At 36.6% G+C, this 27,808-nt stretch overlaps 1 protein-coding gene across 1 annotated transcript in view; it reads right to left on the reverse strand.

The window, feature by feature from the left end:
* Positions 1-494: 494 nt before the first annotated feature.
* Positions 495-27,808, reverse strand: part of TAF15 (TATA-box binding protein associated factor 15) — a 30,783-nt gene continuing 3,469 nt past the window's right edge. The window contains exons 2-16 of the mRNA XM_042781924.1: positions 24,032-24,138; positions 22,395-22,446; positions 22,218-22,308; positions 22,041-22,143; positions 19,744-19,937; positions 18,678-18,798; positions 8,637-8,671; positions 7,992-8,024; positions 6,644-6,753; positions 5,412-5,541; positions 3,438-3,530; positions 2,729-2,810; positions 2,521-2,609; positions 1,831-2,413; positions 495-534 (exon numbers count right to left, since the gene is read on the reverse strand). Coding sequence (XP_042637858.1) covers positions 495-534; positions 1,831-2,413; positions 2,521-2,609; positions 2,729-2,810; positions 3,438-3,530; positions 5,412-5,541; positions 6,644-6,753; positions 7,992-8,024; positions 8,637-8,671; positions 18,678-18,798; positions 19,744-19,937; positions 22,041-22,143; positions 22,218-22,308; positions 22,395-22,446; positions 24,032-24,138 — 1,863 coding nt within the window. The remainder of the gene's footprint in view (positions 535-1,830; positions 2,414-2,520; positions 2,610-2,728; positions 2,811-3,437; positions 3,531-5,411; positions 5,542-6,643; positions 6,754-7,991; positions 8,025-8,636; positions 8,672-18,677; positions 18,799-19,743; positions 19,938-22,040; positions 22,144-22,217; positions 22,309-22,394; positions 22,447-24,031; positions 24,139-27,808) is intronic.

Genomic DNA, 27,808 nt, shown 5'->3' on the forward strand with positions numbered 1-27,808 from the left:
CAGCAAACTCTTCAAGTGATTCTGACTTGCAGTCACTCTTGAGAACTATTCTAAACATAGTATGAACTCAATAAATAATGCTGAAAGTAACATTTTAGTTTACTGATCAGAAGGTGACTGGACTGATCTCCTAATTCTTTAGGGTTACAGTCTGCTTCATTCGAGACCTGAATGTGATAGAACAATGCACTAATGTACGAAAGTCCACAAAAACAAGCAGCCTTTATTGCAGTATTACAAAACACTTTCCATTTTGGCAATATTTTACAATGCACTCTGCTTCAAGGGTCGGGAAGGAGAAGTTTAAAACTAAAAGGGGGAAATTTCAACGGACATTTCTAAAAGAAAACTGTCCCAGCCCTCCCACCCAAATAAAAATCCAAATGTCACTTAATTTTACTACCCAAGAAGAGGCCACGAGGAAAGCAGCAGGCAAAACTCTGGCAATTTCACTATGGATCATGTCAGAGACAAAGGAACATTCAAAACAGTCATCAGTATGGTCGGTTGCGCTGATCATTTCTGTAGTCGTTTCTGGGGATGAAAAATAAAGAGCCAGACTAAATTCTAATTTTCTACCAATGGAGCATTTAGATACTTCTTCAGGGTGCTGATGATTGGCATCCATTAGACAATGAAAATTTCTCTAAGGCTGAGACCATCCCTTATTACTATATTCCTAGAAGGTGCTTAATAAATGCCTAATCTATCTATCAGCTTTAAGACAAAGTTACCAGAAGTTTTACTATCACTAGCTCTCAAAATTTCTATCCAAAATAAGGATGCCAATCCACTGAAGTATTTCAGGAGGTCAGAGACTGTGCCAATTCTAGCAGAGTGAACAGGAGAATAAGCAAGCAAATACTTATCATGTATAAATTCTGGATCTGCTACTTATTAACTATGTGAGTCTGTAAAACGGAAGTATATCTACCTCCTGAGGTTGACAGAAGGACTAGAATTACAGTATATAAAGATTAACATTATTTGCCACATGGTAAGAAGTACTCAATATGGTAGGCTATTAATAATTAATAATAGTTAATGATTATACTGTGCTTAACTATGGGCTAACAACTGTTAAAGCAAGCTAATACAGCTGTACAAAAGAGGTATTATCATCACTGGCCTGATTTTACAGATGAGACTAGTGACGCTCTGAAGGGTTAAACTTGTCTAAGGTCAAACAGCTAGTAAACTGTGCAGCCACGATTGAACCCAGACAGTCTGACTCTAGAAGCCATGCTTTTAACCGTATGCTATACAAACTTTTGCTACCTTATACTGCCCTCTGGCATTAAAAACAGATGTTTAGTTTAAAAAAATCTATTTAATATCATTAGTTCAACTTTTTCTACCTCTACACCATTCATGTGCACAACACACTCCACTCCCATCAGTATCATCAGTAATTTTCATCTGGAAAAGGCTATTACCAGACTCTCCAGAGATACCTGTATGTGTTTTGATGAAGAATCCCCTATGAAAGATGTGTTCTCCCCTCAGTTAGGTTAAAAATCCCTGATTTAAATGTAATTTCATGTTATTATCATTCCACCTCAATTATCGTTAGCTTTGAGGGAGAATAACACACACATACATATATACATACCAAATATACCTATTTATGAATAAAAATTTCTAAAACAAAATAAAACTTAGAAATTGCTAAGCAAGGAAATAAATGGATCTTCTCCAGCCTAACTGAGAGAGCTGTCAAAGAGAAATTCAAGTTCCCAAAAGTCAGACAATAAGAAACGAATGTGACATACAGGGCTGACCCTAAAATCTAAGAGCAGTGAGATAAAAAGTTTACCAAGTAACACTCACCTTCCTCCCATTTTGCCTCCATAGCCGCCTCGATCTCCTCCATAGCCCCCACCTCGGTCTCCTCCATAGCCACCACCACTTCTGTCTCCTCCGTAGCCTCCACTTCGGTCTCCACCGTAGCCAGCACTACGGTCTCCTCCATAGCCCCCCCCACTTCGGTCTCCTCCATAGCCTCCTCGGTCTCCTCCATAGCCTCCTCGGTCTCCACCATAGCCTCCTCGGTCTCCACCATAACCACCTCGGTCTCCGCCATAGCTGCCTCCTCGATCTCCACCATAGCCACCTCCTCGGTCTCCGCCATAGCTGCCTCCTCGGTCTCCACCATAGCCGCCACCTCGGTCTCCACTGTAACCGCCTCCTCTGTCCCCGCCATAACCACCTCCTCTGTCCCCACTATAGCCACCCCCACTTCTGTCTCCACCATAGCCACCCCCACTTCTATCTCCTCCGTAGCCACCGCCGCCACTTCTGTCTCCGCCATATCCGGCCCCACTTCTGTCTCCACCGTAGCCGCCTCGGTCTCCACCTCTGCCCCCACGACCTCTGTAGCCCCTCTCTCCACCATAGCCTCTCCCCCGGAAATCTGCAAGGTAGAAATGCAAACCAATGAGCCCAGCAGAATAATGTAAAGCCCCCTTAATGCAATCAGAAGACTAGCACCATGAAGATGCTATTAAAGGGCCGACCCACCTCCTCCTGAGGGACGAGAGTCCTCTGGTCTGGGCTCATTGCATTGATTGCAGGAATTCCTTCGAGCAAAGTTCATGTTTCCACATGACCTGAAAAAGGAGGATGATAAAATGTTCCTAGAGGGTTTCCAAAAGATTTAAAACCCCATCTTGCACACCTCCAACCCCAATCCCAACCCTACTTCCAACAAAGTAAATGGGATACTTACGGATTAGGGCAAACCCAGTCCCCACTTTTGGGGTCTCCACCTCTCCCCTGAAAGCCTCCACGACCTCTGTATCCTCCACGGCCTGGGGGAAGGGAGAGGGAAATGAGAGAAAGGGGAAAAACCAGCAGCAGATATTAACAAAACAGAGGAAAAGTATAAGCAAGTACTCAGTAATAATGACAAGTCCCTAAAAAACTAATGCCTTTATGGCAAAACTTAGTAATTCTTTGATTTGAGGCTTTATTTAATAAATGTAGGAAATGTGAGAAGAGACCCCAGGCCTACATTACAGGGAAATAGTGCACTAAAAAACAACAATATTCATTCTCTGTAATACCTAATTTGAGAAAAAGTGTTAAAAGTTAAATGGGAAGACATATCCCAAATATGAAGAGCAGTGACTACATTAAGAAGTTTATAAGCTGGTCAAATTAACCCCACAGTACCATTTAAAACAACTGCCTCCTGATTTCCAAGTCAACAACAAACTGCTATATAGCTTTCCAAAGGTATTTCTGGGACCTTCTCCACCACTCTCTTAAATACCTAATCTCCTACTATTCAGTACTCACCCTATTCTTTAAGGTAGAAGAAAAAAAGATCTAAGGAGAAAAAAGGGGCAGCAATTTCAGAGAACCAGGGACAGAACATGGACTCAAATACAAACCCTTAGTTTAGTGTCCAGGCCTGTGAATAACATACATCTTACCTCGCCGCCCACCTCCACTTCCACCTCCTCTCATGAATTCAGGTCTTCTGGTGGCAAAGGATACTTTAATGATGTTCCCATGGAATTCTTTTCCTAAGAAAATGGTTTGGAGAAATGTTGGCTTAAGTTCCTACTCCCAATAAAAATATAAGAATACTTTCACCTTCCAATAAAAATACAACCATCTTGGAAATTTTTAGTTGCAGAAAAATAAGGCATACTGACATGTCCTCACAGAAATGAAAATACATTAGTACGTCAAAGAATCAAGGTAACAGTCCAAAACTATAACACAATCTATTAAATGGAGCAAATTGGTCACTAGGAGTCACTTCTCATTAAACTTAGATTTTAAAAAAAAAGAAAAATCCAGTATTTTTACAAAAAACAGCCAAGTGTCGAACAACATGTACTATGCTACCATTTTAAAGGGGGGAAAAAAAGGTGGGGTAGGGGTGGAAAGGAATCTCACTTTTTATTATATATACCCTTGGTACTATCTGAATTCTTTTTTACTATGTGCAAGTAGTAATCTTAAAAAATATTTATGTTTATACTTAGATACATGCACATACACATATATTCATTCTGGTCTTAAGGAAAGGAATTAACTATTTCACTTTATATTAAACAAGAGAATTAATATATAAGGAGAAGGTGCCCAAGGATTCATAAAATACTTCTAAATCCAGAAGGCTTACCTACTGACCAAAGCCCTTAAATGACTATGGCTGATAACTTCCCATGATGCAATTCATGGATCAGTATTCTAAAACTTTTAAGACCTGGTAATATCTGAACGATGCAGTTAGGTTTAAGAGGCTCACCTGCCCTGTGGGTAAAAGCTCACAGGGCTGTGGGCCTTTTCAAGATTTTTTATTTATTTAAAACATTTTTTAAATTTATTTATTTAATATTTTCTTAACACTCTATGAGCAAAAAGAATTACTTTATAATTCACATAAACTATAAAAGAAACAGAAAAGTGAAGAAGAATGGCCTTAGTGTCAAGAGCAAGATGATGAGGCCTAGTCTTAATGCAAAAAAGTAAAGAAAATGGAAGTAGAGACAGAGAGAGTATCACTGTCTTTATCTATGAAGAGGTAAAGAACTGCAATTATATTTTGGGGGACATACATGTAATGATGAATGGAATCGCAAGTATTTGTCAACCCAGCATAGTTATGTACTTGAGAGAGCGGAGTTAGACAGCCTGAATGTGAATCCTGACTCTGTCACTTATTCTATGATCTTAGAAATTATTTAACTTCTCTATGCCTCAGTTTTATCATTTGTGAAATGAGGCTATGATAGAGAATAGGTCTCATAGGGTTACTGTGAAGATTAAGTTGAGTTAATGCATGTAACGTTCTTTACGTTGTGCCTAGCCCATAAACCACACTAAATATGCAGGGTTAGTCATTATTAAATTAGTATACAACAAAAATGGTAAATTTGGAATAACATGAGGAAATGCTTACATTAAAATGTTAAATGGAAAAAAAAGGTAATAAAACTATTTTTGGAGTACAATCTATTTTTAAAATATATTTTAAAAGGCCGGAAGGAAAGTTAATGAAGTATTATCAGTTGCTATCCCTGAATAAAGAATTATGGATGCTTTATTCCTTCTACTTTCCTGTATTTTCAATGAAAAAATAAGTCTTACTGTTTCTTCTATGAGTGCAACAACTTTATGCTTTAAGAAAAATTAATCTAGATCTTAAAAGAATATACAGTCAACTAAGCCAACCCTCTACACTTGCACTAAGCACAAGGCATGCTGTAAGGAAATATTCTACACAAAGGACAGAGTTCACCTCCTTTCTAAGGGTATACAAAAACTGTCACAGCTACTTAACAGCTACAAAAATAAACATGAATATTAACCACTGTAGTCCAGAATGTACTCTGACTTCAACACTAGAAAACTTTATCCAAACTCTATGTTGAAAACTATATGATGATGCATACCATCAAACCAGTCAATGGCTGCCTTAGCTGAAGGGGGATCATCAAATGACACTGTAGCCTCCCCTTTTGGCTTCCCCGTGTCCTTGTCTGTATAAAGATTTATCATCGGTTTTCCAGTCTTCTTGTTTGTCTGAGGAAAAAGCAAGTTGGTGCCAGATAATATTTTAAGAATAAATGATATGAATTTGCTCTGTAAACTTTCACCCAAATCACAATAAAAAAATTTTTAAAAAATAAATAATTAAAAAAAAAAAAAAAAAGAATAATGATTATGTACTATTCAGATAATTTACAACAGAAAATACTATACACTTAATATAAAAATAGTTATCTATAGGTACTGAAGGACCTCTGGTGGCATAGTGCCTAAGGCATTTGACTGCTAATCAGAAGGCTGGTGGTTCAAACCCACCAGCCATTCCTTGGAAGGAAGACTAGGCAATCTACTTCTGTAGTGGTACGGCTTCAGAAACCCAAGGAGGGGTCGCTATAAAGTCAGATTTGACACGACAGCAGTGTGTTTGGTTTTTATCATTATAGGTACTGACAAGAGAAACGCTTTAAGCTACATTATAAAATGAAAAAACAAGTTATGAAAATGACTATTTTACTTATATACAATTTCTTTAAACCCACAAAAAAATAAATACATGTAAATACGTATCTTATAATACATAGAAAAAGGTCAGGAAGTTCAAACCCACCAGCCACTCTTTGGAAGTAAGATGGGGCAATCTACTTCCGTAGTGACACTGCCTCGGAAACCCAAGGAGGGGTCGCTACGAGTTGGGGCCGACTCGATGGCACATAACAACAACAACAATAAAGCATTGTATATTGGGCTAATATATAGCACAGACATTTAAATACCAAAAAAAAGTTCTTAATAACCTGAGTTTACATATATTGACTGGCATTTAAGAATCTACGAAATACTCTCACAATTTCATTTGGGTCTCACAATTTTAGGAGGTAGACAGGGACTATATTTAGAGCCTTGGATTAAAAGCTAAATAAAGCACAGATAGGCGCTAGAAAGGTGAACACAAGGAAGGAAGAAATTTGTTAGCAAATTTAACAAAGGCATACAGACATGGGTAAGCATGCTCATTAAAAAATGTTAAGAGCCAAGTCTTACTGGAGTACAGGCTTACTATGTAATCTTCATCACTATTAACCAAAATGTTCCAATAATTACGAGTGTTTCAACCTAAGTCATATTTTTTACTCACCTTGATAATTCCTATTTGCTTAAAGAACTCCCCCACTTGATCAGTAGACACACCCTCCCCAAGTCCTTGCACAAAGATTGTGTTGTTATCTGAATTATCAGATTCTGAATCTAAAAGGGAAAGAAGTTATGGTTAATTTTACATATTCCTTGGTTTTACTACATCTTGTTCAGTATTCAAGAACAGTGATTTATAGTCTGATATTCAACCATTTCTATAACAAAAGGAAGAAAGACCAATAATAAGAACCTTATACAGACATGCAAAGTGGTCAAAATAGTTATTTGGTAGTAGATCAATTTTTACAGCTAAACTTTAGATAAAATCGATCAAGTACACCACTGTGTCAAATACACAGACCAAATAAGGGAGATCTCACAAATCTCACTCTTCAAATTCAGATATAAAACTAAAGCTCATGAAGAGATGAAGAGAGTTAGTATATATTAGCATTCTTTTCTCTGGAGAGTTTTAATTCTTTATGGCTAATCAGTACTTTTAAGGCTCTCTAGTAGAAAATTCTCCAAATCTGGTACTTTGGACTTTCAAGCAAGCCAAGCAGAATTGCTGGTTTCTCATTCAATGAAGTAAGCTTTGTATATACCAGAAGGTAGGAGGAGCACCTTATACACACACCTTACCTTACACGCATACTTTTGGATTAGTACAACAAAGCAAGAAAGATGTACAAAAATTCAGTCCATCAAGGGATAATTCAGAAATTGCCATCCTTATAGAATACTTTGGCATCTTAATAAAAACAAAAGTTCTGATTTCAATATATATTAAAATTTTTTGGCTCAAATAGATTTTTAACCTCTAAAAATCAAAACTTTCAAAAGGCTCTATGAGTAAATCTGGAGCCTTGAATTTCATTTAAAAATAAAAAGCCACATGAAATCAGTGACCTCTGACCAGAATAAGACAATTTTCTCACATATGAACTGAGATTTCTGAGACCAACCAAGAAGAGTACCAATTCAATATAACACTTTCTTAAACAGTTTTTCTAATTCCCCAACAATATCTCATCATATCTGATTTGTAGTAATTAAACAAATAATGCTAATTAGCAGCAAAAAATTGAAGTATTTCTGCAACAGAGAAAAGGAAGAACGTGGGAAAGTGCAAACAGCAATTTCCCACAGCAAACTATCCAATCAATCTCCATGAATTTTTATTTCTGGTATCTCTTTAGAATCAAACTCCTTAGTTCTGGCAGTACTGTCAAATTAATTAATTCTTCCTCCTATACTAGCCTCTCCAAACACACACTTTTCCCTTCCAAAAAAGCAACCAAAATTAACGTTCTCTTAAATGCAAAGTCACAAACTGCCATAAGCCTTACCAGCATCTGGTCTGGGTCCATAATCCCTGTGACCTATAGGAAAAGAAAAGGGAAAAAAAAAAAAGCTATTTAAGGGGGCTCAACTGAAAATATTAAAAAACAGTAATAACAACCAAGGCATGAAAAGTCAATACTTCCAAAATCCTTGAAAGGTCAACCATCACAGATTTACAAAGTAAATATATATATTAATTTTTCTTAAAAATTTAAGAAATAAGATGAATGTTCACATTTCTTTATACTTGTCCCAGACAGCACCTGCCACTTTGGCATTATGCTAGTATCACTTTTGTTAAGTTCTGGTTGTGAAGGCTGATTGGAAAACCCTAATAATTTATGAACACCATGTCAGCTACCTTTATACAAAATCATTTTGTCAAAATCCAGTGAAGGTCTCATTGGTCACCACAGACTCTTTCATGCAAATTCACGGTACAGAAACTGTTTTAAGAGATCAATTTTTTTGCCTTTTTAATGTTTACTTTGATATATATATATGAATATATATATAATTTTTTTTAAGCACACAACACACACCAGCCTCAACAGAGTAAGAAAGGGCTTAGACTGCGTCTGCGGGATATTGGTGGCTCTTAGATTTATATAGCATTTCCACTGAAACATTTTGGGATACTCAGCACTTACCACCAAAATTTTTGAAGCCACCGCGGTCACCACCACTGCAGAGGAAAAATTGAAGAAATGATTTCTTCCTTAAGTCTCTAATGTGCTGAGCCCTGGGCTCAATCTACACTTAACTGTCACAAGTAGAGAGCCTAGGAAAACAGTAGCACCTCTAACTTTCCAGTAAGTTCCATTTCATAGACTTCAAAATGTTGTTTCCACCTAAGTGTATTCCCAAGGATCTATTTGCACAAGTTTTCAAACGTACTTAATATAGCTAATATACTTTTATTTAAAAATCTTCCCAACCCCAAGCCAAAGGGACACTACTGAAACCATAACATAAAACTAGAGGCACAGCATGAAGAATGCTAAACCACAACAAATATTCTATCCATGGGAATATTTTTAAAATATGAGAAAAAGGAACAAGACTAGCAGGAACAATATAAAGATTTTGATAACAGAATGGGAGTGGTAAAAACTTGAGTATTATTTCCTATTGTGGTATCAAATAGTGGGTTTTATGAGATGAAGGAAAAAAGTGAGGTAACATATACGCAAATATAAACCTGAATAAAAGTAGCCCTAAAATTTCAAATCATTCAGAAATCTGATAAAATGAAGACTAAAAGAAATATAATTTTAAATTGCCCTCCTACTTCATGTTGTTGTTGTTATGTTGTTGTTGTTATGTGCCGTCGAGTCGGCCCCGACTCATAGCGACCCCTCCTTGGGTTTCCGAGGCAGTATCACTACAGAAGTAGGATTGCCCAACCTTCCTTCCGAGGAGTGGCTGGTGGGTTTGAACCGCCAGCCGTCTGGTTAGCAGGCAACTGTCTTAGCCACTAGGTGCCATGAAATTGACTCTGACTCACAGCAACCCGAGGCAGAACAGAACAAAACACTGCCCAGTCCTGTGCCATCTTCACAATTGTTGCTGTTTGAGCCCACTGTTGCAGCCACTGTCTCAATCCATCTCGTTGAGGGTCTTCCTCTTTTTCACTGACCATCCATTTGACCAAGTATGTCATCCATCTCCAGGGACAGAGCCATCCTAACAGCATGTCCAAAGTATGCAAGATGAAGTCGCATTCTGGTTGTACTTCTCCCAAGACAGATTTTGCTTCTTGTTTTGGCAGTCCACGGTATATTCAATATTCATCACCAGCACCATAATTCAAATGAATCAGTTCTTCTTTGGTCCCCCTTATTCACTGTACTACTCCACACTCATTATAACGTACCATCTTTACACATCAGAGCTACTAAAGTTCATATTGCTGAATACTCTCTACACTGATCAGTAGAACACATTAGAGAACACAACATACCGCAATATTACCACTGCCCACAACAAGACAATTTGGCAAATTTCCACTGCTAGATAATCAATGATGCTCACACACACAGCTTTATGTCAAAATCCAAGATTTCTCTCAAAAAACACTTTAAATAATCACCTACTAAAAACGTGCTTTTCTTGACTGAATTATGTAATCCTTTAAGATTCAAACCATGAGCTGACAAGGGAACAAAAAACACCAAAAGCTTTCAGATGGTATTGTCTAATCTTCTGCTAGTACTAAACTACTATAACCCAAGAAACTAAAACCTCTGCTTTCATGATCACCCTACCTTCTAGGTTGATTTTCTGAACCATTCTGAGAAAAAGAATGTGTTCTCTCTTGGTAATAAATCTCTATTCTACTACCTCAATGCAAAATCTGTTTCCCTTGCAACCAGCTTAAGTATAGTCACATGCATTTTAACTTGCTATTCTCATTTGTAGAAAGAATATGGCTACTTCAAGGCATATAGACAATGTCAAACACATTCACACACAGCTAGCTTTATATTCATATAGCTTCCAGTGAAGCTTCTAAGATGCCTATTTTATAACAGTACTCAAGTCCTTTTTACATTTCTAAATGATATGCTTAACTCTTTAAGAAAGGAAAGCAAAAAAGGTTCTTAGAAGTAAATTACTGGAAATCTTATTAGCAGAAACCAAAATATCTCAAATTTCTTTAAATATGATTGCTGAAACTCCAAAGGAGAGAAAAGAACTAGTAAAAATATTAATCCCATCTTCCCATATCAAGAGGTTAAAGTATCCAGAATATACCTTTTAAATAGGAAAACTGAAGTCACTATTTTCCCAAACACTAGAAAAGATATCTCTTAATTATTCTAGTGTCACATTCATGGAGTACCAAATGTTTACTTGGCCACAGCAAGGAAAAACGATGCAATGTCATACATCAGCTAGTTCCTATAATTTTTACTTTGGCTAGGAATATAACTTTGAACAATAAATTTAAAAGCAGGGGACAACTGACATGTGAATAGGTATGTAATTCCCTATTCCTCTATACAATGACATTAAAAAAAAAATTTATTGTGATTTGGTTGAATGTTTACAGAGCAAATTTATTTTCCACACAGTTCATACACATTTTGTTCCATGATGCCGACAATTCCCTACAATGTAACAGCTCTCTTCCCACTTCCTCCCTGTAGCTGCTACTTCCTTGTGTCCTTCTCTCCCATGCACTTCTGCCCCGCTTGAGCCATCTCCCAGTGCAAACACAGCCCTCCTGTTCTCCTATGACTGATCGCTCCAAGGAGTATATCTACCTGATATAAATGTTCACCCCATATGCCTGTCTATTGTTTGGCTGGAAGTGAGTTCAGCTCTGGATCTGAAAGGTAACTAGGGGCCATAGTCTCAGAGGTCTCGCCAGGCTCTATTAGACCAGCAAACCTGATCTTTTTTTTTTTTTTTTTATGGTTTTGAGCTTTGTTCCACACTGTTCTCCTATTCTATCCAGGATCTCCTGTACCAATCCCCCTCCAAGTTGTTGACAATGGTAGCCGAGCACCATCTAGTTCTTCTGGTCTCATGGTCATATAGGCTGAGGATCACATGGTCTACTAGTGCCCTCGGACTAACTGCTTCCATGCATCTTTGTTTTGCTTCATTCTTCTTTGCTCTGGACACGGAGAGATCCATCATTGCAGCTAGATGCCAAGTTTTTAAGATCCCAGTCGCTACTCACCAAATCAGAATGTAGAACAATGTTTTTGTATAGAATGTATAGTATAGTATGTTTTTGCCAACTGAACTTGATGGCCCCTGTGGTGACAGTTCCAAGCCCACAGGTTCAACTACTTGCTTCCTCAGGGTAGCTGGCTATGGCCAAGAAGCCACCACAATCTTGTCCCTTATCAGCTCCACTATACACCCATTCTTACAACACATACTAATACATTTGTAGAAACATGGTCTGCCAACCCTATACATAGTCATGGGCACATTTCCCCCTGCCTAGACATACCTGATCATTAAGCCTAACCATTCATCTATCCACCCATAGATCAATGCTTGCTGTCACTGACTATGCAGTACTGTACATGCAAAAGGGTTCATCTTTGTTGTCTGTACCTCCTACGTATCTCTGTCTTCCTCTTCCTAATGCCACCATGTTGATCACTCACTTTTGGTACACTGCCCTTCCCCTCACCCAAATCAATACTTTCTATACATCTAGCAAAAGCTCTGGTAGCATAGTGCCTAAGGCACTTGACTGCTAACCAGAAGGCTGGCAGTTCAAACCCCCAGCCACTCCTCAAAAGGAAGGTTGGGCAACCTACTTCCATAGTGATACCGCCTCAGAAATCAAGAGGGGTTGCTATGAGTTGGGTCTGACTCGACAGCACATAACAACAACCCATCTAGCAATGCTCCTTCCTTCCCCTCCTCTCCCCTCCCCTCCCTCGTAACTAACAAAGTTTCCTTCCACATATAAACCTTTCATTGGCTTTTTACAATAATGAACTAATACAATGTATGTCCCTCTGTGACTGACTTATTTCACTAAGCATGATATCCTCCAAGTTCATCTACATTATGCTGGGCTTTGGAGATTCCACATTATTCTTTAGTGTTGCATAGTATTCCACTGTGTGTATGTACCAGTTTGGTTATCCATTCTTCTGTTGATGGGCACCTAGGTTGCTTCCACCTCTTTGCTATTATAAGTAATGCTGTGATGAACATGTTGTTGTTGTCGTTATGTGCCGTGGAGTTGGACCTGACTCATCCCAACCCCTCCTTGGGTTTCCAAGGCTGTATCACTATGGAAGTAGATTGTCCAACCTGCCTTCCAAGGAGTGGCTGGTGGGTTTAAACCATCAGCCTTCTGGTTAGCAGTCAAGTGCCTTAAGCACCATGTGCATATATATGTTCTTGTCCTGGCTCTTACTTCTCTAGGATATATACCTAGTAATGGGATCGTTGGATCAAATGGTATTTCTAATTCCAAGTTTTAAAGAAATCACCATACTGCTTTCCACAGTGGTTGTATCATTTTACAGTCCCACCAGCAATGTATTTGAGTCCCGGTCTCTCTGCACCCTCACCAGCATTTGTTATTTTCTGCCTTGTTGAACTTTGCTATTAGTGCTGGGGCAAGATGGTATCTCACTGTTTTGGTTCGCATCTCTCTAATTACTATTGATCATGAACACTTCTTCATGTGTTTGTTAGCTGCTGGATATCTTCTTTGGTGAAACGTCTATTCATGTCTTTTGTCCATTTATTAACTGGATTGTTCGTCTTCCTGTTGTTGAGATGTGGGAGTTTTCTATAAATATTAGAGATAAGTCTCCTGTCAGGTGTGTCATTGCTAAATATTTCTTCCCAATCTACAAGTTCTCTTTTTACTCTTTTGGAGAATTCTTTTGAAGCACATAAAAATTTAATTTTTAAAAGGTCCCATTCATCTAGTTTATCTTCTGCTGTCTTGTGCATTCTGGGTCATGCTTGAGAATTATTTATGCCATAAATTAAACAAACAAACAAAAAAAACCCAAACTCACCACCAATGAGTCAATTCCAACTCACAGAGACCCCCACTGGGTCTCCCAGGCTGTAGATCTTTACAGAAGTAGATCATCCCATCTTCTTTCCACAGAGCGGCTGGTAGGTTTGAACCATTGACCTTCTGCCTTACCCACCACACCACCAGAGCTCCTTATGCCATAAATTAAAGAAGAAAAACCAAACTCACTGCCGTCAAGTTGATTCCAACTCATAGTAACTCCTGCTTGGGTTTCTGAGGCAATATTTCTACAGAAGTACATTGCCCGGTCTTCCTTTCGAGGAGTGGCAGGTGGGGCCTCTAAATATGCCCCTATTTTTTCCTTGAGGAACTTATAGTTTTAGGTTTCACATTTAAGCCTTTGATCCATCTGTGGTTAGTTTTTGTGTATGGTGTGAAATAAGGATCTTGTTTCATTTTTCTGCAAATGAATAACCAGTTTTGCCAGCACCATTTGTTAAAGAGACTATCTCGCCCCCGCTTAATGGATTTCAGCCCTCTGTCAAATCAGCTGGCCACAGGTCAATAAATCTATTTCTGGATTCTCAATTCTATTCCACTGGTCTATGTGTCTGTCGTCATACCAGTATCAAGCTGTTTTGACTACTATGGCTGAATAGGAGGTTTTGAGATCCAGGAGTGTGAGACCTCCTACTTTACTCTTCTTCTTCAATAATGCTTTGCTTATTCGAGGTCTCTTTTTTTTCCATACATAATGACAATTTAATTAAAGCCATCTCTACTGAGCATTTCCTTCAAAAACAAATCAGCTGAAGATGTCAATACAATGGCCATAAATATGAAAACAACATACATTGAAAAAACTATTATTCTTCAAACCAAGAGACTCATGGTATAATCTTTACCACTAATTAATTTGGACAAGTCGATAATTTTCCATGGGTTTCAGTTTCCTTCTTTACAAAATAAAGGTCTATAACCTTGGCTATTCCAAAGGTGGTCCAAGGAACAACAGTATGGAAATAGCCTGGGAGCCTCTAAGAAATACTGTATGTATCTCAGGCCCCACTACAGACCTACTGAATCAGAATCTGCATTTACACAATCCCTAAGTAATTCATGTGCACACTGAAGTTTGAGAAATACTGACCCAAACAATCTCTAATTCTGCATGAAGCTTTCTTTCAAGTTTAATGTTTCGATCATTTTCGTCTCGTATTAAATAAGCCACAGGTAGTTCTCACTATTAAATAGTATTAGAAGATATTAGAAGAAAGAATCTTTCTTTCAAACCTTGTAGTCAATTCACAAGTCCCTTTTCCACATATTGAGTGACTCATTAGCAAATTAAGACACAAGAGGTAACTGAACATCTATGAGTCAAGATGTTGCCACCAAATGAATCTGTTTTCATTTCCATAAAAAAGAAACAAATACTTACACAAAAAGAAACCCTGAGGTAAAGACATTTTAAGGTTTTTGGTACTAGAGATATTTAACAGAGATAAAATATTAGGATATTCAGCTTTATGGCTAAGTGCCCCTTCCAATAAAAAAGCTGTATGTCTGACTCAGTCATGAAAATGGTTCTCCAAGTTCAAACCACAAAGATCAGCCTACCAGCCAACCTTATGGTAGACTCATGAGAGTTCTCTCACTGTTATAGCATTACATATTTAGAAAAGACAGAGTCTTTGACAGAATCTCTACTTCCAACTTTAATTTTTCAAAAATCTAAATTTAAATGTATTACAGATTAAAACTGCCCCAAGAAATAAAGTGTAAGAATCTTTATTGCTGGAAAATTCAATATTTAGAGAAAAAAAGGCTTACCTAAAAATTCTAAGAGATTAGTTTTTAAAAATATGCCATGGCTGCATTTTCTTATTGGTAAATCTAGATTATAACATGAACACCAAAGGTAAATGACTCACTGGATTTAAATATCATTCCCAACAGTAGCTGTATTTACATTTTCTTCCCTCTCATGCCATACATGTGTAGTAAAATGGCTTTATGGATTCAACATTTACCAACATTTCAGGAAGCCAAAAATCAATCATTCTCAAACTGTACTGTCCAATACAGTATCCACTAGCCCCATGTCTGTATTTCGCTATTGAGCATTTGAAGCGTGGCTGGTCTAAATTAAGATGTGTAGTAAATGTAAAATACAAAATGGCTTTCAAAGTCTTTAAAAAAAAAAAAAAAAAGTACCTGATTCTTTTTTATACTGATTACATGATGAAATGGTATCTTGGATATATATACATATATATGGTTAAATAAAATATATTAAAATTAATTTCACATTTAATTTTCAGGTTTTTCAAATGTGCCTACTAGAAAATTTTAAACTACATGTGGCCTACATTATATGTCTACTGGACAGTACTATTCTAGAGTACCTCCAGAACCTATGGACATTTTAAGGGAGCTAATGATTCTTATCAGAGGGTGAGAACATTCAAAATTCAAAATAACTTTTTTAGTTTAGGCTTGAGATATTAGCATGAAACTAAACTACTTAGCTTGACACATACTAATACTGAAAAACAGTATCTATGACATTCTGGCAGACAATTTTGCAATGCATTGATTACAATGTTGAATTTAGAAATATTGGGAGAATTTATAAACCTAAGTAAGCTTTTAATCCATGAAGATGTCAATGATCAATTTTAGATGACCACTAGAAATGTGACCTTTTTTACTACAACTGCTTTTTACAAAGAGAAAGATTTCCAGTAGTCCCCATAAATTTTACGTTTCTCTTCCATTATTTGGAAAGCTGACAGATTCCCTTCTATCTTAATTTGTCCTCCAATCAAGCTATCAAACAATCCAAGAGTCTATGAACGTCCCATTCTTTACCACAAAGCCCACCTGCATCCATAACCAGAAATATTCATGAAATACCCTCCAAAAAGATGTTATTTTCAACCTTGCTATTTTTAAGAAGGATGATTAAAAACACAAATCTGATGAAGACTAATGAAAAACGTTTGGGTATTTCTGGTACTAAAATGCAAAACCAAGTGTCAAAAAAAAAAATCCTAAAACCAGGTATCCAAATTCAAACTCAAACCTCTTTACCCTAAGTACTTATTAACACACCACATCTTTAGCAAGATGTTGTGACACATAAAAATTTACAAACTTCAAATTTCAATGTCCATAAATGAAGGTTTACGTAACACAACTATTTATTTATGTATCATCAAAAGTTACTCTGGTGCTTTAAGGGCAAAGCTGAGCTGCAACAGAAACTGTATAGCTCACAAAGCCTCAAGTTTTTACTACCTGTCTTTTTACATTAAAACTTTGTTGACTCCTGATGGAGTAAACTAATCATCAATCCACATGGATTTCTAAAAAAAGGCTTTGCATGAATACTCCATTCATTCATTCATTGGCTGCAGATCTCCATCTCCCCACCATATCCCTAATTCTACCAGATTGGCATTATTCTGACCTATATACCAGATTTCTGCATAAGATTTTGTTTAAAGAATTGTAAGCCTAAATAAAAAGGTCTGAAAATAAAAAACTTTGTTGGATCACAAATTATACTCAAATACAATGCCAAGGAGGTCATAAAAGTATTTCAAAATTGGACCTCTGGGTTGGTTAAGGTACAGACCTTCCCTCCTTTATCAGGTGGATCATTCAAGATGTTTTCAGCCCTCTAAAATGAGTCATCTCTTACAGATGAAAATTTACTTTTAAAGACTTAACTACTCTTTTTCATCCTCCCCCCTCTAAAAGATGGGATTCTACCATTCTTTGCAGAGAATGACATAGGTTAACGGACAATTCATTAGGATATAATTTTCTTAAAAAGAAAATTAAACCTATAATGTACTATAAAACTATATACCATTCTCAGGTAGCCAATTATCTGAAATCTACCAACAGGAAAATTTAAAAACTGTTTACCTAGTTTGGGGTTGTGTGTGATGCAGAAGGAAGCAACAGGGTAAGCACCATGTCACATTACATTGCTCACTTCATTTGTATCCATGGGATGGAAGACTGCTCTCTTTGATAATCAATAGGCATATATGTGCATTACCTTGGTAAATTGACGTTAGCTCTCAATCAAAAGACTTTTAATGTCCAAGTGTTTACAAAATACATTAAAAATGTTTAGCCTTTAGTTGTTCCACCATATCAAAGCACTGAACACTAAACAAATACAAATTAGATCAAATTCCTGGCTCACTTGAAGAAACAGTGCTGTATATAACTGGTTTTTTATTTCTCAGGTCAGCTCAGGGACAGATACTCAGTCCCTAAAGAGTAAAAGAATGAACCAGGATGAATATAATATTAAGTATTAGTTAATGGACCATTGACAATTTCAATTCCCAAGGAACACAAGGTATCTTTTAAGCCTGTGTATTTTACACACAAATTTGCAATCTGCAAACCTCATTAAAATGAGGACAAAAAAGGTTAACTACTTTTTCATTTTTATTTTTATAGCCAAAGTGCTAAGTTTACAGATATTTTTAAAAATAAGTTTTCAACCATTTTTCATAACATATACTCTAAATAAATACCAAACCTGTAATACTAACAGTAAGGGGAAAAAAAAACCTCAATCAAAGTCATTCTTTACTCCAACAGCTTTATCTAGACAAAATACACAATGGTTTGTGATGCTTCACTAAATTATTTCAATAATTTACTTAAGAAGGGAGACAAAATAGCTTACTAACATTAAATCTTCCTCTCATTTCCCACCACCACCTTTATACTCTGCTATCGCCTCCTAAACACTTTCCCTTCCCAACAGGATTCAAGACTAAGGAACACCCTTCTTTAACTTCCAATCAAAAGTTCACTTACCTGTTACTTTTAACATACAAAACATTTGGATTTTCCAGAGTCACCTTTTAAAGGAGCTTACATTCTAGCTTTGGCAGGAAAGACACAGTCAAGTGGTTTAACTACCACCACAGTAGGGAACTTTTCTCTACTGGTGTTTAAGATACACCACATAAATTAATTGCTAACACAGCTTAGTCTAATATAATTTATGTGCCACCTTAAGACTGAAAAAAATAAATTTAGAATTTCTGCCCTCTCCTCCATAACACATTTCCTTTTTAAGCCTCTTAGCTAAATTAGATGCTGGAATCAAACCAGCTAAGTAACAACTTAACAAAGAGAAAGAAAAAAATGGAGGCATTTACACCTAAGTACTTACCTTGATCCTGTCATAGGACCTCTTCCATCCTTGTCATATCCCCCACGCCCTCTACCTCCTCCCTGTGACCCGCCATATCCTCTATTATCTTCTCCATACCTACTCATATCACGACGGTCATCTACAAAAACAAAAATAACAGATACATACATCAGGAAATAACCATTGTCATTTCTGACAAAAGCATCACATAGTAAGTTCAAGTCATATATTATGTTCTCTGAAAACGCCGCATGTGCACAAACTCAAGTGCAAGTTATTATAAAACCACCTGGAATTACATGTGTTAAGCATTCAATCAAACTGTGTCAAATTCCATTCTGCTAAGTCAGACAGCAAAATGATGATCTGCAATAGCTTGTATTAAGTATACAAGAACTGCAGCAAATCAGATAAAAAATACAACTCTAATCTTAAAAGTTAATACTTGCTTCATCTCAAAATACTTAAATGTAAGTCAAAAATGCACAGGGAATAACTGGATTTTCAAATTGAAAGGAGGTACTCCATGAATGTGCTTCTACTCATTCACTTATTTACCCAAACAATTATTCAACAAATATTTATCGAGTACTTACTATCAACCAAGCCCTATGCTAGGCACCGAAGGTAGAAAAATGAATAAAACAAGATCCTTGCCCCTTGACGTATGGATAGATTACAAAATATCAGTGGTATATACAAGGTCCAATGGAAAAACCAAACAATGATTTCCCCTTTTTAGTTGAGGTTAGATTACGGGATCACAATCTCCCCAAATCAAGTACACCACCACTATCAAAAGCAACTGGTAGCAGTAGCAACGTCAAATGATTAGAGTTCACTGAGACAAAGCAGATTCACGTAGTTAGCCATAAAACAGTCATGTGATTATTTGGGAATCGCTATGAAATTCACAATAGAAATCTATTACATTACTTTTGATGGTCATGAGAAAGAAAAAATGTTTAAGATCACCTCAAATTTTTACAAACAGTTGAAATCTTGTGTGCATTTTTAAATTTAAAACTCAATACACAAATAATTCTAAGAAAAAAAAAAGAAAACAGAAGTCAGTGTATCTTACCTTGTGCATGGTGGCTGTAATTTTCCCTTTGTGAATGATAGGACTGCTGGTTTTGATTATAGGAATCATGCTGCTGATCATAATTTGACTGCTCGTCATATGAGCCTTGATGCTGATCATAGCCTGACTGCTGGTCATACGAATCTTGTTGACCATAGTCTGATTGGTCATAGGAAGGCGCTCTTCCACCTTGGCTAAACAGAAATCAAAAACTTGAGAGACTTTATAGGAGAATTATGCTTACCATAGCGAGCCAATTGAAACTGATATAAGAGGCCTGACCAGCTAAACACCAGCCGTATTAAATACTATTTTCTCATGGTAACTATTTGGTTCTTTTATCTACAAAGTCTCCTTTTTACCAATGGAATGCCTATCAAATGACAATTTCACTATTACTGATGAGGTGCTATATTACGAGAAAAATCACATGCACCTGTTAAAATTGTAGTGAAGCAATAAATCACTACGATTGTCACCATTCTCCTTGAATTTAACAAACAAAATAAAAAAAGTTAAAAATGCCAAAGTACAAGAATGTCTGATTCTTTAACAAATATGCCACAATGAGTGCTGAATCCTTTTAAAAGTTACATTGAAATGGTGTATGTATGCTAATTTTTAACAACATCAGCTATTAAAACATTTTTGGAACTTTTCTTTCTTCTTTAGAACTGACGGCAGAGCTAGCTATCCACCTTAGAACCTACAGTACATCTTTCGATAGATCTTTAAACAATAAATTCTAGAAAATAATAATAAATTATTTATATGTAAGTCCAATGAGTAAGAGGAAATAACTTGCCTTGTGATGCCATTTTATTTTTTACTTACAAGGAAGTCTATCAACAAGATTGCTTCTTATTTCTCACAATTCCAAAAGAAATTCTAAGTATGTTATGTATGTCTACATCAATTACCCGTTCTCGGGATGGGAATGGTAAATGGCAACTTAACTGTATTTGAGTGCTAATGTTTACTTTTAAAAAAGGAGAACAAAAAAAGTCTTATAATTTAGTTTAAAAAAAAAAGTTGCTGTCAAGTTCATTCCAATTCATGGTGCCCCATGTGCTCCATAGGCTAATTTTTCAGAAGTAGATCATCAAGGCCTTTCTTCCAAGATGCCTCTGTGTGGACCTTTGATTAGCAGTCTATCACATTACTCATTTGTATACATTATTTAATCTTATTTACATCTTAGTCTGCATCAAATCAATCTAACAAAGATCAGCATAATCCCCAGGCAGGCCCCTACCGAAAACTACATTACAATGGTCAGAACCCTAGCACTTCACTTTAAAACAGCTGTCAAACCCAACCTAACATTTCTCTTTGGCCTACATCTATGTCATGCTTCAAAAACACACCCTTATCAAAAAATTCCCTTTGAATTGAAAATTAATCTTTTCTTTACCTCTGTAAAATGGGGATAAATTACTGACACACTCTCATAATGGTGTCTGAAGATCAATTAGGTTAGAGACTAGAAAAGCATTTCAAAAAATGTAAAAAAAAAAAAAAAAAAAAGAACCCAAACCCACTGCCATTGAGTCAATTTCACTCATAGCGAACCCCACTGGGTTTCCAAAGGGTAAATCTTTACGGAAACAGATTGCCTCATCTTCATTCTATGGAGCAGCTGGTGGGTTAGCAGTCAAATGTCTTAGGCACTGTGCCACCAAAGCTCTTTATAAAACGTAAAGTACAATTAAAAAAAAAAAAAAAAAAGTTGCTATTACTAAAATTAACAAAAGTACAGCCTCTTAACATCTTAAAAGAAAAAAAAATAATTTAATCTGTAAACTTATTCACAAACATTCACCCAGCTATATCATCAAATAAAAGATATTTTTAGGGGCTTTGACATATGTAGATAGGTTTGGCTTTTTTTTTTTAGTTAATTCTTTTGCTCATAAAAAAATAATACATTCAAATAGTTTAAAAACAAAGTTGCAATTAAAAAGGTAGATATTGAAAATGTCTCATTTTGCAGGTAGGTTTTTATTTAATCTCACATATAAAGAATAAGTCTAAATTTTTCTAACATTTAAATCACATGCATTCAATTATAGTTAAACAGTAATTTTACAAAACACAAACTATAAGAATCGAATTACGATGCTATGTCAATTTCCAGATTCCGTCTACTACAAAACTGTAAAGTTCATACGCTATCAAAATCTTTTCTGGAAAAATCTTTTTCTGAAAACTAAGTGTTTGTTGGTGAAATCTGTTTAATACTCAAAGTGGTATTTCTACTGTCCAACACAATCTCAGTACTTTTACTATTTCCTTACCCTCCTGATGATTCCGTGTTTTGCTGTCCCTGGTTACTATAAGATTGCTGGCCATAAGAGCTCGGCTTTTGATTCTCATAACCACCGTAGGACTGTGAATAACCTAAAGATTGGATGGGTATACCATTTAGTGAGGGTTCTGATTTTTAAATCTCTAAAATAGCAAATTTAACAAACCAGTCCAACCTTGGCTTTGTCCATAACTGGAGTAGCTGCCATAGCTCGGTCCATATGAGGAATCAGTCGTTTGCCCATAGCCAGAATAGCTCTGAAATTTAGGTAAATACTCAAATTTCATCACCTACTTAAGATAAAAATAACTATTTACAAAAAACGTAGTTTATTTCAACCTACTTGTGATGTCTGTCCATAGCCTGGGTTGCTTGGAGCTCCATAGGAAGAATAACTGTAAAAGAAACATGCAATACTTGAAAGAAATGTGCCAGAACTCTGTAAACCATAAATGAAGAATTCTACCTTTCAACTCAAATACAACCTTTTATTCTGAAAAATTATCAATCTTCCTGTGTCTTAAGAGTCTAAAATGAAAGGTGACTATTATAGGTACAAATGAAGTCATTTCCAGACCTCCTGAATGCCAAACAAATACTGAAAGTTTTCTTTTTAGCAATCTCCCAAAAATAAACAAAACTTAGGCTAGAAAATCTCAAAAGAATTCTGTTCACAACATGACAATGTCTATAAAAATATCTAACACAGAAAAATTAAGACTTTTCAAGTTAGCACTTTAATCAATTTAACTACCAATTTTGAAAGATTACTTCTATCGATTGTCTTAGTTACATTTGTCTTTAACTTCCTAGAAAAAGCAGTGTGACATAAAAGTCTGGTTTAATGCCTCACTAACTGTAGACAGGTACATCTTCACTGTACTTATCATAGAATGAAATTATCTTGTACCCCAGTGTTACAGCATAGCCTGGCACACAGGAGTTCAATTAAGTATTTATTGACTGACTGAATGAATAAATGCACCTTCCTAAGATTTGAATTCTTTAATTTTATAGCATGGAAATTCAGAAACAAACTTTCTGGATACATACTACAACTTTCTAATAGCCAAAGAAAAATGAAATATTTGCAAAGAAAGAAAAAACCTCTTTATTATTGTAGTTATAAGCTACTAACAAAATTCCTTAACTTTTAAAAAATATATTTCAATGAACACATTTGACAAACGTCTACTACGAGGTTAAGCCTAGCTTATGAAAATTTAAAAAATGAAAGCTTAAAAATTGTATGACAGAATACCCAAGATGCTATATTCTGAATATCTCTGAGTTACAAAACATTCACATTATTAAGCTGAAGCCTGTCTTTCAGGTAAGTAACAGAAGACTGATACATATACACATTCACGTAAATCAGACATGACCACCGTTAAGAATTTTTCAAAAGATGCTAAATGTTTCTATTTATAGTGCTTTAAGAAAATCTGCTCTGAAAGAAACACATCAGCATGGTATACCAAAACAAAACTCACTGCTGTCGAATCGGACCTGACTCATAGCGACCCCTCCTTGGGTTTCCGAGGCAGTATCACCATGGAAATTGCCCAACCTTCCTTCCGAGGAGTGCTGGTGGATGTGAACTGCCAGCCTTCTGGTCAGCAGTGAAATGCCTTAGGCACTATGCTACCAGAGCTCCCCAGCATGATATACACTATCAAAAAATGAAATGTTTTCTTAAGAATCTGTTACAACTGCTTAAATTCCTTTACTCGTATTTCTTCTAAAAAAGTTCCTAAAAAAACAACCTTCACATTACCTACAACATTTATTATAATCTCTAGGAAGCATCCATATTTATTAACGCAAACAGCCTAAAAAAAAACCTTTTCAGTACCTATTTATATAGGACAGCTTCCCCCTCGTTAAGGCATCCAGGTACCAAGTATCAAGCATGACTAAATTCACTTTTTCCTCAGCTCCATCCTTTCATGGTATTATTAAAAGATATATATACTTTACCTTTGCTGCTCACCCCCAGACTGACTGTAACTTCCAGAATCTAAAACACATAAAAAAGAATTTTTAATCTTATTTAAAATTATGCTTCCCTCAAAGGCTAACTTTAGCTCTTCAAGATGACACATAAGAAAAGGTCACAAAAACTGCAGAAATACCAAAAATTTAAAAAGCTATGCAAAGAGAAGTCTACAGGATAGTATTTGCTTTTTACAGCAATTAAGTCTTTAAAAACAATGATTCTACAAACGTGCTAATGGTCATAAGAACCAAGTAAACAACTGTGAAACAATCAGTGAAAATCTATCCTTTTAACAAAAATTCCAAAGCTCAAGCTATATTATCTTTATCTATAAAAGATGTTTAAACTACCCAGAACTAAAAGAGGGAAAGACATGACCTCTGCAAGATAAATCCTAGGATTATATTTACTTGCCTATCTCCTCCCCCTTTAAAGTATTTCTCTATATCTAATCACTTTGATATATTAGAATGCAATAAAATGATCTCCAAAGACCTGATAAAAGCAGCTGGTTTGTTGTTTAAGTTTACCAAGCTTTCAGCGACTCAGACAACTGGCATACAAAGTCAGTAATACCTGCTCCTAGATTCCATTTTAGCAATAAAAAGTACCAAGGCAGGCATAAACTGATTACCAATACGCCCAAAAATAAAAGAAAAACGAATTCTAACTATCGTTTTCAATACTTCAAAGTGTCAGTCATACCAATTTTTATAGATGCTCTGTCCTTGAATAGTCTAAATTTATTTGTAATTAAGAGTAATTTCTTTCAACGAGTCTCTAACTGTTGACTATTAGACAGACTCAACCTCACTCAATTTGAAACAAACACTACTGTCGAACAGTTCTGAAGATTCACCAAAAATCAAATTAAATCAGTGACTTTTTTTTCATTCAATTCATCTAAAGCTACAATGAGAATATTCCCACTGGTCGTATAAGTAGGTGACATCAAATTTACCACTCTTGTGAAGACCTCCATCAGACTGAATATTCAAAAAAATAATAATTATCTTTAATTTTCAGATTAAAAACTGGTGACACAAACTACTACTTTTATGAATGTGGAGGATGGCATGGGCTACCCGAAATGAAAAATAAAAAAAAAACTATGTACCACTACCATAGCCATGATGGTAAAAAAGACTACAGAATTGAAGCTAACAGCTAAATATGAAAAAGCTGCTAATCTAATCAGACCATCAATTAGTTGTATCCATCAAATGAAAGAAATCAGATTCACCTAGAGACTGAAAACATTTATGGGGGGGGGCATAGCAAAACTTAAGATACACAGTGGATATCTATAAGCCTTAGGCATAAATACAGGTTTTCCCAACGGCAGAGTCTGTAAGAAAGATCTCAGAATATTTCCCTGTAGCTCTGGTAAAATTAACTAAGAAGCACCCAGCTCATGTGACTCCATCTCAAATCTGATAAAACACTACGGTTCTTAACCCAAGGAACCCTGGTGGCCTAATAGTTAAGAGGTGTGCTAACCCAATGGTTCAAGGTTTAAACCCACCCAGCAGGTTCACGAGATAAGACCCAGCAATCTGCTCCCATAGCTTTACATCCTACAATATCCACTGGCCCAGTTTTACCCTGTCCTATAGGGTCAGTGAAGGAGCTCTGGTGGGGCAGTTGTTGAGGCATCTGGCTGCTAACCATAAGGTCGACGGTTAGAACCACCAGCCACTCCACAGGAAAAAGATAAGGCAGTCTCTTCCATAAAGATTTACCACCTTAGAAATCTTATGGGGCAGGTCTACTCTGTCCTATAGGGTCCCTATAGTCAGAATCAACTCGATGGCATTGCAATGGGTATGGATAGGGTAATCATTATGAGTTAGATTCAAGTGACAGCACACAAGCACCACTTTAACCCAGTACTGCTGAATTGTAAATCTGACTCCAGCTTACCAACTTTAAAACTTGAGGGAGATACAGAAATAAGCACATTTGTAAGCCTGGCCCTTGGCGTATTTTTCTCAAAGTACACTTGTTTTACATCAGCGAAAACAAGTCTGTACATGTTATTTAAGGTATTTCAAACAATTTTTCATTTATGAAAGCAGAGTCTGTACCAATCTTGAGCCTTGTGACTAGACCATTATGTAGAAGTGCTTTTAAATTTCCGTATGTATAGGGTTTCCTTTTTTGGTTTCTAATTATATCCCACTGCTGGCAAAAGAAAAAACATGTATTTTCTGTAGTATTCTTTGGTATTTGTTAGGATTTGCTTTTATTTTACTCCATCTCCTCCATGGTAAACATTTACACCAAAACCTGTGAAAGCTGAAACATAGTTAAGGAAGAAACCTGTCAAAAGAAAGAAAACTCAAGTATTTTCTACTAAAATGAGTGGCAAAGGTGAAGACTACCCTGGAAAAGGCAGAAAACTCATGCAACCTGGAAAAACAAGGCAGTCCCATTGAGTTTTGACTCTCACAGTTCCACTGTACTTTTATAAATCCCCTAAGTGCTTGGAAAGAACTGTCTAGTTTCTGTTGAATGACCTGTTAAATTTATAAGAACACGCTTTTTAGTTTTGTCATTCATATTCTTCCTAATACATAGTCGGCCTGATTACAAAGAGGTATGTTTACAATGTCCTACTTTTGACCATGGATTTGTCAATTTCTTACAATTACCATCTTTTTTTATTTTTTTAATTGTGATTTGAGTGAAAGTTTACAGAGCAAATTCACTTTCCATACAGCAGTTCTCACATATCTCATGACATTGACTACAATTTACCCCAATGCAACAGCTTCCCTCTCACTTCCTCCCCAGCTACCTCTTTACTGTGTCCATCCCTCCATGCACTCCTGCCCCCTGAACTGTCACTCCTGCCCCCTGAACTGTCTCCCTGTGCATAAATAGCCCTTCTTTCTCCTATGATTGTTCTCTCCAAGTACATCTAGTTAATGTAAATGTTCAGCTCATATGCCTGTCTTTTGTTTGGCTGGGAGCCACAGATGTGGGTTCAATTCCAGACCTGAAAGGCAGCTAGGGACCATAGTCTCAGTGGTTCCACCAGGCTCTATCAGACCAGCAAACCTGGTCCCTTTTTTTTTCATTTTTTTTTTTTTCCCCAAAATGATTTTGAGTTTTGTTCCACATTGTTCTCCCTTTCTATCCAGGATCTCCCACATAGATCTCCCTCTGAGTGGTTGCCAGTGGTTGCCAGGCACCATCTAGTTCTTCTGGTCTCAGTCGTACAGGCTGGTTTATCAGTCATGAGGACTAATTGTTTCCATGAATCTTTGGTTTTCTTTGCTCTGGACAAAGAGAGACCCATTGTTGCATCTAGATGGCCGCTTGCAAACTTTTAAGATGCCAGGCGCCACTCATCAAAGTAGGAGGTGGAACAATGTTTTGTGTAGTATGTTATGCCAATTGAGCTTGATGTCCCCTGCAGCTATGGTCCTGAGCCCACAGGTTCAACTACTTGCTCCCTCTGGGTAGCTGGCTGTGACCAAGAAGTAACTACAACCTTGTCCCTTGTCAGCTCTACTACACCCCTGGGAATTCTTACAGAACATACAAATACACTTGTAGAACCCATTGTCTGCCAACCCTATACATGGTCTTGGGTACACTCCCTGCTGCACAGACACACCTAATAGTTCAGCCTATCGATCCATCTATCCACCCGTATATGCATGTTTGCCTTCACTGACAATGCAGTCCAGTACATGCAAAAGCATTCATCTTTGTTGTCTGCACCTCCCATGTACCTCTCTATCTCTTCC

This window comes from Orycteropus afer, unplaced genomic scaffold (assembly GCF_000298275.1).
Source record: "Orycteropus afer afer isolate SDZICR_OR568_19922 unplaced genomic scaffold, OryAfe1.0 scaffold00196, whole genome shotgun sequence".
NCBI lineage: Eukaryota > Metazoa > Chordata > Mammalia > Tubulidentata > Orycteropodidae > Orycteropus > Orycteropus afer.